The sequence below is a fragment of the Hemiscyllium ocellatum genome, chromosome 11, assembly GCF_020745735.1.
Source record: "Hemiscyllium ocellatum isolate sHemOce1 chromosome 11, sHemOce1.pat.X.cur, whole genome shotgun sequence".
Taxonomy (NCBI): Eukaryota; Metazoa; Chordata; class Chondrichthyes; order Orectolobiformes; family Hemiscylliidae; genus Hemiscyllium; species Hemiscyllium ocellatum.
The window spans coordinates 67,962,808-67,982,838 of record NC_083411.1 but is presented as its reverse complement, the minus strand read 5'-3'; the positions used below and the strand labels follow the sequence as shown (position 1 = coordinate 67,982,838).

The window sequence follows — 20,031 nt, the reverse complement described above, 5'->3', positions numbered from 1 at the left end:
CAGTGCATACAATACAGACCCAGCAAGCCCCTGTCCCTCCCCCTTCCGGCAACTCTAAGGCAGCCCGCCCCTACACACCTTCCGGCTCTCGGTCCACCCCATGCCCCTTCCAGTTCTCGGTCTGCCCTGACACACCTTTCGACAACCTCCAGGACAGCCCATCCCAGTACCCGCCCGGGGTGACAGCGGTCAGGACGGCCTACCCACCTTCCGGCTTCACTAACCACCCTCAGCACCTTTCGACCACCTCTGGGGCAGCCCACTCTAGTACCCGCCCGGGGTGACAGCACCGAGGACGGCTACCCGCCTTCTGGCTCTCGGTCTGCCCCTATGTACCACTGGGCTCTCACCCACCCAGATGTGCATCCGGCCAGTGGGCTACCCTGACACATCATCCGGCCACCTCTAGGACAGCCTGTCCTCTTCCCTGGGACGACAGCGTGCAGGGTAGCCCACAAGCCTCACTCCTGTTTATAATATTTTATTGAACAAATTACAAAACACAGTTTACAAAAGACAGTTAACATTTACAGTTATATACAACAGCAATTTTACAAGGGAGAGGAGCAGCAAAGCCAGGCCCCAAACCCTAATGTGCAACCAGTTTACAGGGAGATGAGGACAAACCTCAAATCCCAGTTTCACATATAAAAGACAGCGACAATGACATTTGTACATAAAAAGCTAATCCAGATACATAAACAGTGCATACAATACAGACACAGCAAGCCCCCATCCCTCCTACCTTCCAGCCACTCTAAGGCAGCCCGCCCCTATAGGACCACCCTATGCCCCTTCCAGTTCTCGGTCCGCCCTGACACACCTTTCGACCACCTTTAGGACAGCCCGCCCCAGTAGCCACCCGGGCTGACAGCGGTCAGGGCGGCCTACCCACCTTCCAGCTTCATGGACCCTCAGCATCTTTCAACCACCTCTGGGGCAGTCCGCCCCGGTACCTGCCTGGGTGACAGCGCTGAGGACGGCTACCCGCCTTCTGGCTCTCAGTCTGCCCTATGTACTATTGGACTCTCACCCACCCTGATGTGCCGTCTGGCCAGTGGGCTATCCTGGCACACCTTCTGGCCACCTCTTGGACAGCCTGTCCTCTTCCCTGGGATGACAGCGTGCAGGGTAGCCCACAAGCCTCATTCCTGTTCATATCAGTCAGCCAGGACTCTCTGATTGAACTGAGTTAACAAGCCCAATCAGGGAACTCATATTCAATGAGGTCCACCTGGATAACCTCATTACAATCACTACAATAACCAGTCAGGGCGAGATAATAAACACATAGCTATGGAATTATATGTAAAATAAAGAACACTAATTTCCACTTTCCCATGTTACATTGCTGAATTCAAACAGCAATATCTCAGGAAATATCTCAGAACACCATTCAATCAAAATGGAATCAAGATTTGTTCAGTGACTGTATGTCAGCTATCTCTCGCAAGATATAAATTTTCCTATTGCTATAAATCAACATATCCTCAGCTAACTCTGAGGAACTCTGTGAGAGATTATAAACAAATTGCCATTTCTGAACATTTGAAATGAAAGCTGACTATATTAGAAGCCAACCTCCTTCAATCGAAAAACCCTTTTAACTTCCAGAGTGTTCATCCTTGTTGATGCAGAGCCTGAGCTGAAGCCAATGTTAACCAGTCTTCTTTCCTGCCAACTCTTGTTTCATGCATTAACTTTCTTTTGGAGTGAAACACAGCGTACAGGAGCGGCTCTTCAACACATTTACATTCCATTGTCTCGGTAAAGAACCTGTGACACACTGACGAAGCAGAAAGAGACTGCTTTGTAATTTTATGCATGGAGGATTCCACTAGCTTACAGTGAACTGACAAGTCACAAATCAGTGATGCTTTCTGAACAGTGAACTCCATTGCCATGGCTACATCCTTCTCTTCAGAGAGGTGTGAGCTGGGATGTGAGTCCTTCACTGCGCTGTGCCTTTACACATTTGATGAACTTTGATGTGTTGAGAACCCTGACACAGAGATTTTAAAATGGAAACATTTTCCAAGATGAGAATAGCTGGATGAATGAAATTGCATTTTTAATATAAGTGAGACTGCTTATGTCAGGCATGACCACATGCCCGAAATAGAATTTCTCACTTCCAGCACCCCAGATTGCTGTTGGCTATCTATCAGAAGTTGCTTACGTTGGGTAACACAGGGCTGGTATTTAGAACATTGAACATAGAACATTACAGCACAGTGCATGCCCTTCAGCCCTTGATTTTGCACGGACCTGTGGAATCAGTCTGAAGCCCATCTAACCTACACTATTCCATTCTCGTCCACATGCCTATCCGAAGACCATTATAAATTCCCTTAAAGTTGGTGAGTCTCCTGCAGATGCAAACAGTGCATTCCACACCCTTATTATTCCCTGAGTAAAGAAAGTACCCCTGATATCTGTCCTATATCTATCCCCCCTCAATTTAAAGCTATGTCCCCCCATGCTAGCCATCGCCATCCAAGGAAAAAGGCTCTCACTGTCCAACCTATCTCACCCTCTGATTATCTTTAGCTTTCATTTAAAGGGTATATTTAAACTAGCATTTAAATATACTCTTTAAATGAAAGCAAAAGATAATCAGAGGATTAGATTGGTTGGACAGTGCAATGCTTTTGGAGGTGGGGCTATCTTTAAAGGGTAATTATCTCACTCAGACAGCTTCGCCTGCCAGAAACCAATGCTAAATGGATTGGTGGTGCAGTAGGCGTCTGCAGTCTAAGTCTTCTAGGAGAAAGTGAGGACTGCAGATGCTGGAGATCAGAGCTGAAAATGTGTTGCTGGAAAAGTGTAGCAGGTCAGGCAGCATCCAAGGAGCAGGAGAATCAACATTTCGGGCATGAGCCCTTCTTCAGGATATCATTTCATGAAAAAGGGCTCATGCCCGAAACATCGATTCTCCTGCTCCTTGGATGCTGCCTGACCTGCTGCGCTTTTCCAGCAACACATTTTCAGCTGCAGTCTAAGTCTGCCAAGCCTCAAAGATCCGTGGGATTTCCTACCTGTCTACAATCTACAAATGTTTCCTATTTATATTGATGCATGTGTGTTACCATCAGGGTGGGTGAGAGCCCAATGGTACGTAGGGGCAGAACGAGAGCCAGAATGCGGGTAGCTGTCCTCAGCGCTGTCACCTCGGGTGGGTACCAGGGCGGGCTGTCCCAGAGGTGATCGAAAGTGCTGAGGGTGGTTAGTGAATTTACATTGATACATGTGGGTTTTCTTGCTGTAATTGAGCACAAGGAGCCTCTGTGGGAGAGGTCAGGGTTGGGGGTGTGTATGTCCTGATGTGGTACTGAATCATTTGGAGCAAGTGGTTCCCGTTTTATTGCCTAGCCTCTACTGCGTCAGCTGACTTCAGTCACGATAGTGATTGTTCCCTATACACGACAGCAGAATAGCTGGGCGAGGGAGAATGCTTACTTTCTTCCAGGGATCTCAAGTCTGCTGGTCGTGCACCAGACTGAGGTTTATATTTGTAGCATGACTGCTGACAAAATGGTTCATGCTGGTACGGTGGCTCAGTGGTTAGCTCTGCTGCCTCATAGCACCAAGGACCGGGGTTCGATTCCAGCCTCAGGCCACTGTCTGTGTGGAGTTCTCTCTGCATCTGCATGACTTTCCTCTGGGTGCTCCGGTTTCCTCCCACAGTGCAGGTTAGGTGGATTGGCTATACTGTAGCGTTATTGCCCCGTAGTGTTCAGGTATGTGCAGTCGAGGTGCGTTAGTCATAACAAATGTTGGATTGCAGGGATAGGGTGGGGTGGGGTGCTGTTCAGAGGATCGGTATAGAATTAATGGACCAAATGCCTCTATTTGCATTGGAGGGATTCTTTGAAAGACCAGAACAGAGGTGAGGAGGGTTTTTGCTGTTGGGAGTGGGGGCAGCCATTGCCACTCCAGGACCTGTCTGTGGCTCACAGAGTGCCCAGATTCCACTTCTCTGTCCAATCCCAACTTGCCAAGAGGCTGCAGTGTTTAAAGGAAACGTGCTAATCGTGCTGGGAATAGATCCCTTAATGGGCTATGTCAGTAACTCAGTTGACCTCTGGATAGGGAGCTGGTGCTGTGCCTTTTCCACTGATGGAATAGCATGGTGGCAGAAAGATGGTGGGCACTTGCTTCATCTGCCTTGACAGGCACCCTTCCTGCCACACACGGCACCCACCTCCCAGCCGAATGCTGATTTAACAGATCCCAGTAACACTTACATGCGGATACAGGATTGCAGAAACTAGACTGCTCCCTCCGATTGATCACCCTGCTGACACCTTCTAGCTTGACTAGCTCATGAGGAAGGGATAATTCAAGGAATTGCTTAGCAGGACATTCATTTTCCCTTGCAATATCTTTATTGATGGCTGTGATTCTGCAGAACATTAAATGTTGAAATAAGGACTAAAGTGAATTCTCTGGGAAGAACATTCCCAGGCCTTCAACGATGTTGGCTATGGCAAGAAATGTGGAAGAGCGGCGTGAGAAGGGAACTGAGACCTTTCTTGACATTGAGACCAGAATGTTGCATTTTCCAACTGATTTCCTGACATTGAGGCAATCTTCCTGCAAATGAACTGAACGAGGCCTATTAACAGAAATTATCATCCTCAAAATTACTTAATCTCTCCTCATAAGCGGCACGGTGGCACAGTGGTTAGCACTGCTGCCTCACAGCGCCTGTAGACCCGGGTTCAATTCCCGACTCAGGCGACTGACTGTGTGGAGTTTGCACGTTCTCCCCGTGTCTGCGTGGGTTTCCTCCGGGTGCTCCGGTTTCCTCCCACAGTCACAAAGATGTGCGGGTCAGGTGAATTGGCCATGCTAAATTGCCCGTAGTGTTAGGTAAGGGGTAAATGTAGCGGTATGGGTGGGTTGCGCTTCGGCGGGTCGGTGTGGACTTGTTGGGCCGAAGGGCCTGTTTCCACACTGTAAGTCTAATCTAAATCTAATAAGGCATCCCCACCCAGCCAGATGGAAACTACACACTGTCATTGCCTGACATAAATATTCCTGACGTGAAGATTTCCAACACGAAAGTCAGAGCGGGTAAAATGTGGGCAGTGATGGGCATTGGGGAGAGAGTAGCAGTGATTAGGAGGGGTTTCTCAAATGGCATATGGCAACAGACTGATAAGTTGTATGGCTTGGAGCTTAACCTGTGATAGGAATGGAAGTATGCAGTTATATATGCAAAGAAGTGTCTGCTGTTGCACTTATATGTCCTGAGAGCATTGGTTTGTGGCTGCTGTGCCACTGTTTTGTTGGTGATGGCCAACCCCAGATTGCTAGTGCTTGGCTGGTTGAATGATTGAAGCCCCTGGAGTTCATGCCAGTGATGATGGGGTGTGATGGGATGTTCTGGGAGCAGTGAGTGATTTCAAGTTTGGAGCATGGGAAAATTGGCTTTAGGCTGGACAAGATCTAGCATCAGATTAACATTGGGGCAGCACAGTGGCTCAGTGGTTAGCAGTGCTGCCTCACAGCACCAGGGTCCCAGGTTCGATTTCAGCCTCGGGTGACTGTCTGTGTAGAGTTTGCACATTCTCCCTGTGTTCTGCCTGGGTTTCCGCTGGGTGCTCCAGTTTCCTCCCACATCCAAAGATGTGCAGGTCAGGTGAAATGGCCATTCTAAATTGCCCATTGTGTTAGGTGCATTAGTCAGAGGGGAATGGTTCTGGATGGGTTACTCTTCAGAGGGTCGGTGTGGACTGGTTGGGCCAAAGGGCCTGTTTCCACACTGTAGGGAATCTAATCTATCCCTGAAAGTTGCCACCCAAATTGACAGGGTTGTTAAATCCCTGAAAGTTGCCACCCAGATTGACAGGGTTGCTAAGAAGGCATCCAGTGTCTTGGGACTTGGGGGATGGGCATTGGAAATGTGATTGGTGGAAGGAGGTCAAGGTGAGGGTGATAGGCCGGAGTGGGGATGGGGGCGGAGAGGTCAGGAAGAAGATTGCAGGTTAGGAGGGCGGTGCTGAGTTCAAGGGATTTGACTGAGACAAGGTGGGGGGAGGGGAAATGAGGAAACTGGAGAAATCTGAGTTCATCCCTTGTGGTTGGAGGGTTCCCAGGCGGAAGATGAGGCTCTCTTCCTCCACGTGTTGCTATGGTCTGGCGATGAAGGAGTCCAAAGACCTGCATGTCCTTGGTGGAGTGGGGGGGGGGGGGGGGGGGGGGGGGGGAGGAGTTGAAGTGTTCAGCCACGGGGTGGTTGGGTTGGTTGGTCCGGATATCCCAGAGGTGTTCTCTGAAATGTTCCGCAAGTAGGCGGCCTGTTTCCTCAATATAGAGGAGGCCACACCAGGTGCAGCGGATGCAGTAAATGATGTGTGTGGAGGTGCAAGTGAATTTGTGGCGGATATGGAAGGATCCCTTGGGGCCTTGGAGGGAAGTAAGGGGGGAGGTGTGGGCGCAAGTTTTGCATTTCTTGCAGTTGCAGGGGAAGGTGCCGGGAGTGGAGGTTGGGTTGGTGGGGGGTGTGGACTCCTTCTATGACTCCCTCGTCAGGTCCACACCCCCCACCAACCCAACCTCCACTCCTGGTACCTTCCCCTGCAACCGCAAGAAATGCAAAACTTGCACCCACACCTCCCCCTTTACTTCCCTCCAAGGCCCCAAGGGATCCTTCTATATCCGCCACAAATTCACCTGCACCTCCACACACATCAACTATTGCATCCGCTGCACCTGATGTGGCCTCCTCTATATTGGGGAGACAGGCCGCCTACTTCCGGAACGTTTCAGAGAACACCTCTGGGACATCCGGACCAACCAACCCAACCACCCCGTGGCTCAACACTTCAACTCCCCATCCCATTCCACCAAGGACATGCAGGTCCTTGGACTCCTCCATCGCCAGACCATAACAACATGACGGCTAAAGGAAGAGCGCCTCATCTTCCGCCTAGGAACCCTCCAACCACAAGGGGTGAACTCAGATTTCTCCAGTTTCCTCATTTCCCCTCCCCCCACCTTGTCTCAGTCAAATCCCTCGAACTCAGCACCGCCTTCCTAACCTGCAATCTTCTTCCTGACCTCTCCGCCCCCATCCCCACTCCGGCCTATCACCCTCACCTTGACCTCCTTCCACCTATCGCATTTCCAACGCCCCTCCCCCAAGTCCCTCCTCCTTACCTTTTATCTTAGCCTGCTGGACACACTTTCCTCATTCCTGAAGAAGGGCTTATTCCTGAAACGTCGAATCTCCTGCTCCTTGGATGCTGCCTGACCTGCTGCGCTTTTCCAGCAACACATTTTCAGCTCTGATCTCCAGCATCTGCAGTCCTCACTTTCTCCATACAATGTCTTGGCCTTTGTTAATAGAAGGATTGAGTTCCAGAACCAGGATGTTATGCTGCAGCTGTACAGAGCTCTGGTACGGCCACACTTGGAGTATTGTGTACAGTTCTGGTCACCACATTATAAGAAGGATGTGGAAGCTTTGCAAAGGGTGCAGAGGAGACTTACTCGGATATTGCCTGGTATGGAAGGAATGTCTTACGAGGAAAGGCTGAGGGCCTTGAGGCTATTCTCGTTAGGGAGAAGAAGGTTGAGAGGTGACTTAATAGAGACATATGAGATAATCAGAGGTTTAGATAGGGTGGACAGGGAGAACCTTTTTCCAAGTATGGGAATAGCAAACATGAAGGGACACAACTTTAAAGTGAAGAGAGATAGGTATAAGACAGATGTCAGAGGTAGTTTTTTTACTCAGAGAGTAGTAAGGGTATGGAATACTTTGGAATAGATTCACCAAGTTTAAGTGCATTTAAGTCGTCATTGGACAAGCATATGGATGTACCTGGAACAGTGTAGGTGGGATGAGCTTCAGATTAGTATGACAGGGCGGCGCCACATCGAGGGCCGAAGGGCCTGTACTGCACTGTAATGTTCTACGTTCTATGTTCTAATCTGATTAATGTTAATACCTCCCATTAACTATGGTAGATAATTAATGAGGTGGGTTTTGAATGATAGCATGAGCAATCTCACTAAGTCTCATGAAAATCTACACTCCACAAAGCTCGATAAAAATGACACTTTGCCAAAATATAATGTTTCTATTTCAGTGTAAATCTGCCACAGCCAGAACATGACTTAATGTCACTGACAAGTCTACCAGTAAGTTTCACCTGTAGTTTTCTAATTGAATATCATGTCAGACAGTTGACACTGAGTAATTTATGTTTCCACATTTTAATTGACTTCTTAAACTGTAAAAGGAATTTGGTTCTTCTTATGATGGCAAAAATTGTTAAACCGAAACGGGTACTTTTTGTAGATTAACCACATCCACCCTTTTCAGCAAAAGGAACTGATTAATGTTTTAGGTGCAATAACATCTTTTGACCAGATGCAGCTCAATTGACATTGAAAGAATCTGTACAAAAAAAGCTCCCACATCCCCTTTCCATCCATAGCCTCAGTAATCTGATTCCTGAGCCAGTCGAGATTACATGCCTTGCTGTTGGTTTTCAGGTTTTCCTGGCCTATTTAGTTAATCTAAGAATTGTAGAAGCAACTGGACACGATTCATCCTGTTGTGTCTGTGCTAGCTGTTTGAGTGAACTCTTCTGTGAGTCCCAATCCATGCTCTAAAGAGTATTTTACATATTTTTTCTTCGGGTGGTTGGGTGTTTAACACCAAGATTCAGTATACATGGGGTTGACAATCAAATTCAAAAGCCCCCAGAGAACCTGTAAAAGGATCAATGAAGGAGGTGATAAATAAGAATGAAATCACACTCAAAAATTATAAAGAAGGAGTCTGTGAGGAGTTACTTCTCCAGTCTTAGATACTGTTTCTCCCATGGTTATGGCCCCAGTTTCCTCAATCCCTTCCTCCTGTCTTTTCTGCTCTTCAGAACAAAAACAGAATCCATCAAGAATTGTCATTTTACATCTAACTTCAACCAGTGTTCAACTTAGCGGGACCAATCTCGATCTAACCCAGTCACCTTGATATATTCTATGGAGTCTTTAAGCTGTACCATTGGGATTTCCATGTTCTCAGTTGGCCTGTTTGTTGTGGTATGGTCCTTTAGCAATGCAGCATTAACGACGAGGCAAGGATGTAAACCTGGGAGCTTCCCAGCCAAGATTCTGTAGAGACGTGGGAAATACTTGAAGGACATAGGACATGTGTTGTGGCAGAAATGTCCTAGGGCAACAATACCTATGACTGAACAGCCCTCTCAGTGAACTCTCTACTCATCCCAAATGGGGCGAGGGCTAAAAATGTGTGGTCCATATAATAGGCTGCCCCACTTTCTACTGGCTGAGACATCACTCACATCTTTGTAGAGTCGCTCTCATTTTTGTAGTCAAAGGAATAAAGCCCCTGGATTGAGCATCTTAATGGTTGGTCTAATGTTGTACACATGACTGTTTGCAATGAAGTTATTCTGGACTTCACCAAATTAGTATCTCCAAAGGAACAAATTGTGGAGAAAATGGTCTCGGAGAGTCAAACCAGGAATAAAATTACTAAACTTTCATAGTCAGCTGTGAGATCGTGAAGAACATTGCCAACAAAGATCCAACAATTCCTTTATCATGTGTTTCCCCTTTCTCAACTTTACTTTGAATGAGGTGGCAGCTCATTGAGAATCCCAACACCTGGCAGAAGGTGAGGTCATCAAACAAATTAAAACAGCCTATCGCATTGATTAATGACTTGATCTCTCTTGCTCGAAGCTCAGAGAACAGACTTCAGAACATGTCTGTGCCTCACCCTTTTACATTCAGGAATAACCCTTTAGTGAAAGTTTTGTTTTTATTATGCTGCAGAGTATATGTGTGTTGGGGATATTTGGAGAGATAACTGTTTATGTTTCTATATTACTGCGTATACTAGTCATTTATTGCATCTTTATTGATTAAATTTTGTTTTGATAAGCTAATAAATATGTTTATTAAGAAACTCAGTTGATGGATCCTTTGTTTTAAATCTGATAGAGATTAGGTATCTAATTAGTTACCTTGGTAACTGGAAAAAGTTAATGTTAAGTTTTATGAACCATGGAGTTGTGTGACTAGAGTGACAGTACACTTCTCCAATCTGGGTCCATCATACTTTTGTTCTTTTGTTCCCTTTCTGCCAGTTTCTCACCCTTTCTGATTGCCTGGAGTGGATTTGTGGTTTGAATGTTACATTTTACCATGGGGTGACAGGCAGAATGGAAACTGAGGGGCCCACTTGTCCCTGCCCCAGCTATCTGAGTTTACCCATTCAAGTGTCATTCGTGTATGTGCAGCTCGACAGAAACAAAATCAATCTGTGACCAATCTGCACCGTAAACCAGAATGTCATGTGACAAAGGGTTACTGCCACCAACAGGGGATGAGTCAAAGTTAGAATTGTAAGAGCTTCTTGCTCCTTGAATCCGTCTTTAGTTGTGTTTTTTTAAAGGTGAAATAAAGACTTTAAACATAAGCATACAGATGCTGCCAACTGGCTCAGCAGAACCTAATAATACAATCAGCCATTGACTCAGAAGCAGGATTCTGCCCTTGTGCCACTCTGTTATATTTGATATTAAGGACGCCCAAACTTTATTGCATCTAACACCCAAAAAATGCAGCTGGAAATGAAAAAATTATAGATGACTGGGTTATCAAGAAGCCTTGGTAACTCGTTACAGAATTACTTCAAAATGGTTCCAACATTAGTTCACCCTCTGTCTGTTTTGGATGACCTTAGATTGATGACACAATGTCATCTCACTCAATATTTCATCAGCATAGTTGGAAAAAGACGTAGGGGGAGGTAATGCACCTGGCATGGAGTCAGAAATGTCAGCCCCCATGTTTCTGACAATCTCTTTGGTCTGTTGGAACATGAGCTCAAATGATTGAAGCCATGATCAAATGTGGACAATAAAGTTACATAGAGATCGGTGTCAGGAAAGTGAAACAGTCTTGGCATGTGAAGTTCAAGTCGGTTGGTAAATGACCAGTGGAGGGAGTAACAAGAGGAAACAGTCGAGTTATTGGACCAATTATAACCTTGGGAAGAAGTGGGTGTGGAGTGATTGGAGTTTGCCTTGGGGAAGGATGAAGTCCTCAGCTCATTCAGTTGGTCTGCTGCAACTATCTGTTCACTCTTTGCATCAGGCCACAAGTGACCAGCCAGACTTGATTTAGGCCTGAACTCCAAGGGTATGAGAACATGCTGGGGTGAGGTGGCCCAAACTGGTGCTATGTATTTAGGGGAAAGGAGTGATATCACAACTAAAAAGCACATCCTGGCAAAGGATGTGCTATCCTTTTTAAATCTTTTCTTTATGTATTGATCACTCAATCATATTTTGGTTGATGTCATGAAATAGGTTTAGAAGTGTTCAGTCAGTTGTGTAGTGGAAACTTTGGTCATGAAATTGACTCATTCATTGTGATTATATCATTCCAAAATAACCGTGTACAGATGGTTCTTGAATATTGTGGTTCTGTTCGCCGAGCTGGAAGTTTTTGTTGCAGACGTTTCGTCCCCTGGCTAGGAGACATCATCAGTGCTCTGGAGCCTCCTGCGAAGCGCTTCTTTGATGTTTCTTCCGGTATTTATAGTGGTCTGTCCTTGCCGCTTCCGGGTGTCAATTTCAGCTGTCCGCTGTAGTGGTTGGTATATTGGGTCCAGGTCGATGTGTTTGTTGATATACCAACCACTACAGCGGACCCCAATATACCAACCACTACAGCGGACAGCTGAAACTGACACCCGGAAGCGGCAAGGACAGACCACTATAAATACTGGAAGAAACATCAAAGAAGCGCTTCGCAGGAGGCTCCAGAGCACTGATGATGTCTCCTAGCCAGGGGACGAAATGTTTGCAACAAAAACTTCCAGCTCGGCGAACAGAACCACAACAACGAGCACCCGAGCTACAAATCTTCGCACAAACCTTGAGTTCTTGAATGTGGAATCAAGCCCAGCGGTTTGCTCCTGACATCTGCTTGATTCTTGTTTCTTTGATTGGATTGCTCAGAGTCACCTTTCAAATTCAGTGGCCTGAAGTTTTAAGGAAAATATCCTGTTTTATTTTCATCATCTAGAATAAGGAAGGGATGAAATTCCTTGATGACCCCTTTGTTCACATGTGTGTTTTCGTGATACAGGTCAATGATAGACAACAGTGTACATAAGGGAAATGCATGCAAATTTTGTCCTGATGACATAAATATATTTATCTATTTAATGATAGTTAACAGAATTTCTAGTAACAGCTTACCTTGAAAACGTCCATTCAACTTGCTTGAACTTTTTTTTAACCAAATATTAAAGAAAATCAGCATGCTAACACATCAGTTATTACATAATCAGTTGGCATGAGAGAAAATTGTAAAGTCATCTACAATCCATGCTTTCTCCACGCCCCCCCCCCCCCACCCCTCCCTGCCATCTCTGCTTGAGTATTAGTGGCTGAAACATAACCCTGTATTCCCCTGTTGGACAGCGTAACTTTCACCTCTCAATCCTGATGGGCAGAACAGGCAGCTCCCAGGTCTCCTTCAGGTGTTCCTTCACACTTTGGACTTTGTAACACTCGATTGCATAATCTGATGTTGCTCAGAATGCGTTACACTGGATAACACCATTCTTCATATACGATAAACTCTATCCACCCTGTTGAGGTATTTCAAGCTGCCAATCCCTTTCAGTGTAATTGTGACTGATCTCTCTAACTTATGGGACATACTTCTCAATAGCCAAACAGGAAGACATCTCCTCAAAGCTTCGAGGACCATTGAGATGCAACAATGGAGGCTTGCCAGGATCCTTTTGAACTAAACTAGACCAAATGGCCTTCCTGAACTGTAATCATCATGTTTCATATAATAGGGACAAACACTTCACCTTCTTTGATCGTTATAGTTAGTCCAGTGTTAAATATATGCTTGTTGTTTCTTTATTTAACCAAATTTATTTAATCAACATTTATTTGGTTGCATGCTTTTTCAATTCCATTTGAGTATAATTTTTTGGTTCAGAAAATTAAATACGGTTGCAAAAAGGCAAACTGTGGTTAACTGTCAATCATCATTTATTGGAGCATTCTGCATGGCAACACCTATACCAATCAGAGTTCACTTGCCAACCAACAGCACTGTCCCCACATGTCAGATTTCCTCTTGAATCGGTATTTCTTACAAATTGTCCTGAGGACTAAGGTGAACAAAATGGAATCTTTTTCCAGCAATACTTAAGTTCAGTACAATCCAGCAAAACTTAAATCTCTAGCTTGCATCTTTCTGTCTCTGGATTCTCGATTCCAGGTGGGCTGGCAGCTGAAGAACCTTGTCAATGCACTCAGAGAGGATCCCAACGGGGTGATATTGACTTTGAAAAAACGACCACAGAACACACTCACTTCTGCCCCTGCTCTGCTGAAGAATGTGAGATGGAAACCTTTAGCCCTGCAGGTAAACTGAATCCTCATTAAGTTGCAGTCTGATGCCCCTCAGATTGAAGTGCTGTCAGCATGACAAATGTGTCCGATAAAAATGCTGAAAAGTTCACTTTTAATACAGTTGGATAAATGAGTTGCTGATTGCACCATGGTAACTAATTACAAAGCATGCCTGCGTGAGTGCTATTTTTAGGCCGGTTTTTCAATTTCATTTAAAATGCAGATCAGTGGTCATCATTTTTACCCTTTCCTTTCCATCTGGAGAAATGTGGAGCTTGCTTTCCTTGTGGTCTTTTAATGAATCATGCAATCTTCTATTATAATGTCTATAATAATTGTATTCACTCTTCATTAATGATAATTATCACTGAGTGAGGCTTCAACCCTACTCAGTTTCTTGACCATCTGAATTTGCTAATCTCTCTGTCTCTCTCTCCCTCTGTCTCTGTCTCTGTCTCTCTCTCTCTCTCTCTCGATTATCCCAGATCTTAATAAACTATGTTAGGTACCAAATAGCTACATACCTAAATGACCAAATTGTAACTAAATCAATGCAAAGACTCATTTATTTCCCCCGAGAAGCAGTTGCAAAAATGAAATAAGCTGGATGCTGCTAAGTTGAAATAAAAGCAGGGAGTTCTGGAAATATTCAGTTGGTCTGGCAGCATTGATGGAGAGAGAAATTGAGTTCATGTTTTGAGTTGGAAAGAACTTTTCTTCAGAACTTGAGAAAGGTGGAAATGTAATAGGTTTTATACCATTGAAAGGGGTGAGGGTAAGGAAGAACAAAAGGGAAGACTTCTGTGGTCATTGATCTACATTGGGTCCCTGTGAAGCAACGCATTGGTTTTACAAGTCTCCTTGTTTACAAATCCCTCGTGACCTCACAGTCCCCCATTCTGTAATACTCCCCAGTGCTACAACACTCTTGAATATCTGCACTCAAATTCTAGTATCTCAAGCACCTCTGATTGGAATGACTCCACCATTGGAGGTCATGGTTTCCATTGCGTAGCTAGCTCTGAGTTCCCTTTCTACATTTCTCTGCCTTCAACCTCCCATCCCTCCTTTCAGACACTTGGTAAAACTCACCCTTTTGACCAAGCTTTTAGTCATCAGCCTAACACGTCCTTATGTAACTAAGAGACAAATGGTTACTTGATAGTACTCCTAGTGAAGCATTTTGCAATGTTTTATCATGTTGAAGGCTTGAAATAAATACATGGCAAGTAATGATCCCCTGTTCAGTTCAAGTGTTTTGCTGAGTAAGAATCCTGGTGCACACAAATCCACTCTTTATTGAGCCTTATTAAAGATGTAACTGAGTTTTTTAGTCTTCTTTCCTGGAAAATAGCAAAACAATGCTCCCTTGACATTGTGCATCTGTGCAGCCACTACCAATGTCTGTGCGTGCCAATCTATGCCAACATATTCACTTCTGTTTTCTCCAGGCACTACCATGCATGGACTTCCTGGGTAATCATAAATAATTTGTAGCTATACGTTCACTGTTGTGTTAAAATGGCTGTTGTGGCATAGTTTTCGCTGTGGGATTTGGTTAAATCACACTACTGTGAGAGATGAGCAGCCTCTTCAGACTTCCCAAGGATGAAAGAAGTCAGCATTGCTCACCTTTTTACAATCTCACACCCTCTCCTTGACTGCAGATAGCCTCAGACTTCGTATGACATTGATGACCGCGACCAAGTTAATGTGGACTCCAGTGGGACTACATGTAGGGATTGTACCAATCTCAGATTTGCATCCACCTATGGCTGAGAATCCAAAGTCTCTGATGATTCTACATATCTCTGGAGGCAAAGGTTCATTCCATGTATCAGTTTTTCAAGGGAATATATAGTCAATCAAGGCTGGGAGCTACACAATGGCTGTACACACATCTGCTCTCTCTCACACAGTTCACCAGTCTGCCTCTTACAGTTCCATTGTTCTTCCAGAGGATGCTCAAGTATTTCAGGATAATTCATGCTTACTCTGGAAAACTGAAGGACTAAAAGATGGAAATGTGCACGGGGGATCCTGTCAACCAACTGAGGGACTTCACTGCACGACATTTGAACACAATATCCTGATGGAAGCCTCAAGAAATACCTAACCTCAGGACCATGTGATGTTAGTGCTTTGAGTTGACTGCTGCTTACAGTTTGCAGGACCTGCAATGTATTGGCTCTTTGAAAGTGTGGTCAACCAAAGACATTCAACGTACAGCCAGATGGATAACAAAGCAGTTGCTTAGTACCAATAGAATCACAACCTATTAGACAAAGTCCAAACTCAGTTAGTTCATCCTGGTTACAGGTTTGAGTTAAGTTACCTCAGGCCCCTTGAACTCGACAATGCAGTATATGATCACGCTATCTGGGATGCCCTTCCTGATAAATATAATCATCAGTTGCTACTTCTTTATTCTGGTTACACTCGCTTACCTGACATGATAAGGAGGCACTCAAGATTTTGGCTCCAATTTGTGCTACCTCTGTGATCCCTATGATCTTTCAGCCTCCAGCAATCCTCCATTCCCCACCCTTACCACCCCATTTCTGTTGAGCTACAGTGTCATAGGGATGCACAGCATGGAAACAGGTCCAACATGTTCATGCTGACCAGATACTATAACCTAATTTAGTCCCATTTGCCAGCATTTGGCCTATCACCCTCTCAACCCATTCTATTCATATACCCGTCAGATGCCTTTTGAATGCTGTAATTTTACCAGCCTCCATCACTTCCTCTGGCAGTTCATTCCAAATACGCATTATCTTTAGTGTGGAAAATGTTGCCTTTTAGGTCCCTTTTTCCCCTCTCACCCTAAACCTATGCCTTTAATTCTGGACTCCTCCCACCCCTCATCTATTTACCCTATCCATGCCCCTCATGATTTTATAAACCTCTATAATATCACCCCCTCAGCCTCTGGCATTCCAGGGAAAACAGCCCCAGCCTGTTCAGCCTCTCCTAATAACTCAGACCTTCCAACCGTTGCAATGTCCTTGTAAATCTTTTCTGAACCCTTTCAAGTTTCACAACATCCTTCCAATAGGAAGGAGACCAGAATTGTATGCAGTATTCCAAAAGTGGCCTAACCAATGCACTGAACAGCTGCAACATGACCTCCCACCTCCTATAGCCCTTTAATAGGAGATGTGATGGCCTAGTGGTATTATCGCTCCAGAAAAATCAGCTAGTGCTCCTGCCCTAAGAGTTTGAACCCTGCCGTGGCAGATAGTGGAATTTGAATTCAATAAAAAGAAGTCTGGAATTAAGAAGCAGTGAAGACCATGAAACCATTGCTGATTTTTGGAAAAACCCATCTGGTTCTTGAAGTCCCTCAGGGAAGGAAATCTGCCAATCTCACCTGGTCTGGCCTGCATCGGCCTCCAGACTCACAGTAATGTGGTTGACTCACAATTACTCTCTGAAATGGCCTTGATGAAGAGCTTATGCCTGAAATGTTGACTCTTCTCCTCCTCGGATGCTACCTGGCCTGCTGTTCTTTTCCATTGCCACACGTTTCAACTCTGACTCTCCAGCATCTGCAGTCCTCTCGCTCTCTCTATCTCTTGCTTGTTCTCTGAAATGGCCTAACAAGCCATCCTGTTGTACCAATCGCTACAAAGTCTCAAAGAAATGAAACTGGATGGATCACTTGGCTCACTGGAAATGAATAACTGCCGAAGCAGCCCTGTGGACCCTGCACAGTCCCTAATGGCATTGTGGGTCAACCCACGGCAGGTGGACTGCAGTGGTTCCAAAAGGCAGCTCACCACCATCTTCTCAATGGCAACTAGGGACGGGTAATAAATGCTGGCCCAGTCAGCTACACCCACATCCACAATAAGGCTAAAGTGAAACAGAATATAGCAAAAGCTTTACCCCACAGCCCATAGCTTTGGAAATGTTCATGCACCTTGTTTGACACTAGCCCAAGTGATGGTCAGAATTAGTGGAACCTGTTTGAATCTCCCATTCTGGAGACTCCCACTGCCTCCTATTCACTGTGAGGTCCACTCCCTACAGCTGTCACCATTCCCTGGTAATCCTTTGCAATGAAGACCAACCTCCAGACTTCAGTAGCCCCCTTTCCCTAGGACTCCATGGACTGCCTCTTAATAAGCCCTCTGACCATGATCAAGCAATGTCTGTCTTTCATTCCTCCTCCTTCACCAAAGCTCCCAGTACAGAGGTCAAATGCCTTGTAACTGTTCTGTTGCCTAATGTTCTGTTCTTCTGTGTTCAGGTTCTCTTCAACCTCAACTCCCAGTACCAATTGCAGCCAAATTCCTCCTCCTTTTAAGAGTTAGCAGGCTTCCTTCGGAAGCCAGCTTTAAGTGGTGCTGACACCACTTATGGAATTGGTCCCTGACTGATGTGTCCAGTACTGGCTGGATGCAAAAATTATGCAAGTAAACAGGATGCACAAAGTTGGTTTGCTGCCTGCAAGAATAGAATGGTGTCAGTAATAGAATTACCTTTATTGTCACGTACTCAGATGAGTACAGTGAAAGGCTTAGACATCTCCACTTATGACTCCATTTTAAGTACAAAAGTACCTAGGTGCAGATTCTAAAGTTTAAATTCTTAGGGGAAAAAATAGAAAAAATGGAAATAAAATGCCTAGCATTGTAGATCATAGGAATAAATCAGAGAAATAAAGAAGTAAAAATTTCAGAATAATAGTCCTTCCCATCCAGTCCATGCGGCACCCAGTTTCTAGTCCACACCAGCCTTGACTCCTGACTGTGCCGGGCATCACCTCAAGACTCTCAAGGCTGGAAGACCACTCTGAATCATCTGGAAGCTGGAAGCCCACGCTGAGATGACACTGGTCCAAGAGACTACTATGCCAGGCCGACGAGAAAGAGCGAAGCCGGGTCACCGAAAGACCACCACACCAAAGCCATCAAGAGACCACCATGCCGGGCCAGGAGACAGCCATGATGGACTGAGAGGTCACCATGATGGGCTGAGAGGTCACCATGATGGGCTGAGAGGTCACCATGATGGGCTGAGAGGACACCACTCTGAGCCAAGAGATCACCACACCGAGTCTGTGCTGAGGCTGAGAGTCTGAGTCTGTACTGAGTGCAGAAATTCAGGACATCACCAGGAAGAAAGAAGGAAAACACAAAAGAGGAAATAAAAGAGAAAAAACAAGAGGAATGGACAGAACAGTCGAGCTCTGACTGAGGAGTTCGACTCCGCCGCCATCTTGAAAGCAATCACTATGTAGAAGTTCATTTTGTTTAGTGACTCCCCTCACCATTTTTAACCTTGAGTGTGTCTTTGTAATGCTTTACTACTTTGCAAAACCAAATAATTTCTTGCTTAAAAGATATTTGTTTTCATTAGCTCTTTATTTACAGAAATGCAGAGAGATGTTGCAGTAATTAGAGGAGTTGGCATCCATCAATTATTGGACTCATTATGTCAAGCTGTACTGTTGTGAACTTCATGCTCACTGCAATAAACATATTGGTTCTTTACATTGGCAGAAAACTTCATTCTGAGGAATGAAATAATTCTGGATTTACTTGGATTGCAGTCACAGAAAGGAACAGCTTGCCTTTGCACAGTGTTTTGTCATATACAAACAAAGAAGTATACAATATAGGAGCAGGAATAGGCCATCTGGCCCTTCAAACCTGTTCTGACCATTCAAAATGATCATGGCTGATCATTCAATTCAGTACCCTGTTTTCGCTATCTCCCACTACTCTTTGATGCCCTCAGTTCTGAGAACTATAACTATACCTCTCTTGAAAGTCTCAATACTTTGGCCTCAAGAGTTTCCTATGGGAGAGAATTCCACAGGCTCACCAGTCTCTGGGTGGAAAGATTTCTCCTCATCTCAGTCCTAAAAGGCCCACCCCATATCTTTAGACTGCAACCCCTGGTTTAGACTCCCCAGCCATAGAGAACAACCTTCCACAAGACCATAAGATATAAGAGCAGAAATTAGGCCATTCGGCCCATCGAGTCTGCTCTGCCATTCAATCGTGGCTGATGGGTTTTTCAACCCCATTTTCCCACTTTCTCCCTGTATCCTTTGAACCCCTTGACATTCAAGAACATATCCATCTCTGTTTTAAGTATTCTTAATGACCTGACCTCCACAGCCTTCTGTGGCGATGAATTCCACAGATTCACTGCCCACTGGCTGAAAACGTTTCTCCTAATCTCCGTTCTAAAGGGTCTTCCCTTTACTCTAAAGTTGTGCCCTCGGGTCCTCCTCTCTCCTGCCAGTGGAAACACCTTCCCAAAGTCCACTCTGTCCAGGCCAGTCAGTATTCTGTAAGTTTCAATTAGATTCCCCTTTCATCCTTCTAAACTCCATCAAGTACAGTCCCAAAGTCCTCAAACATTCTTGATATGTTAAGCCTTTCGTTCCTGGGACCATTCTCGTGAACCTCCTCTGGACCAGCACAAGGGCCAATACACCTTTCCTGAGGTGTGGGGCTCAAAAATACTCACAATACTCTAAATGTGGTCTGACCAGGGCCTTGTAAAGCTTCAGATGTACATCCCTACTTTTATATTCTAGTCCTCTTAAGATGAATGACAACATTGTAGT

At 45.1% G+C, this 20,031-nt stretch overlaps 1 protein-coding gene across 1 annotated transcript in view; it reads left to right on the top strand.

Moving 5' to 3' along the window:
- Nucleotides 1–20,031, top strand: part of si:ch211-26b3.4 (connector enhancer of kinase suppressor of ras 2) — a 582,714-nt gene that overhangs the window by 314,017 nt on the left and 248,666 nt on the right. The window contains 1 exon segment of the mRNA XM_060832168.1: nucleotides 13,306–13,452. Within this exon segment, the coding sequence (XP_060688151.1) occupies nucleotides 13,306–13,452 (147 nt within the window).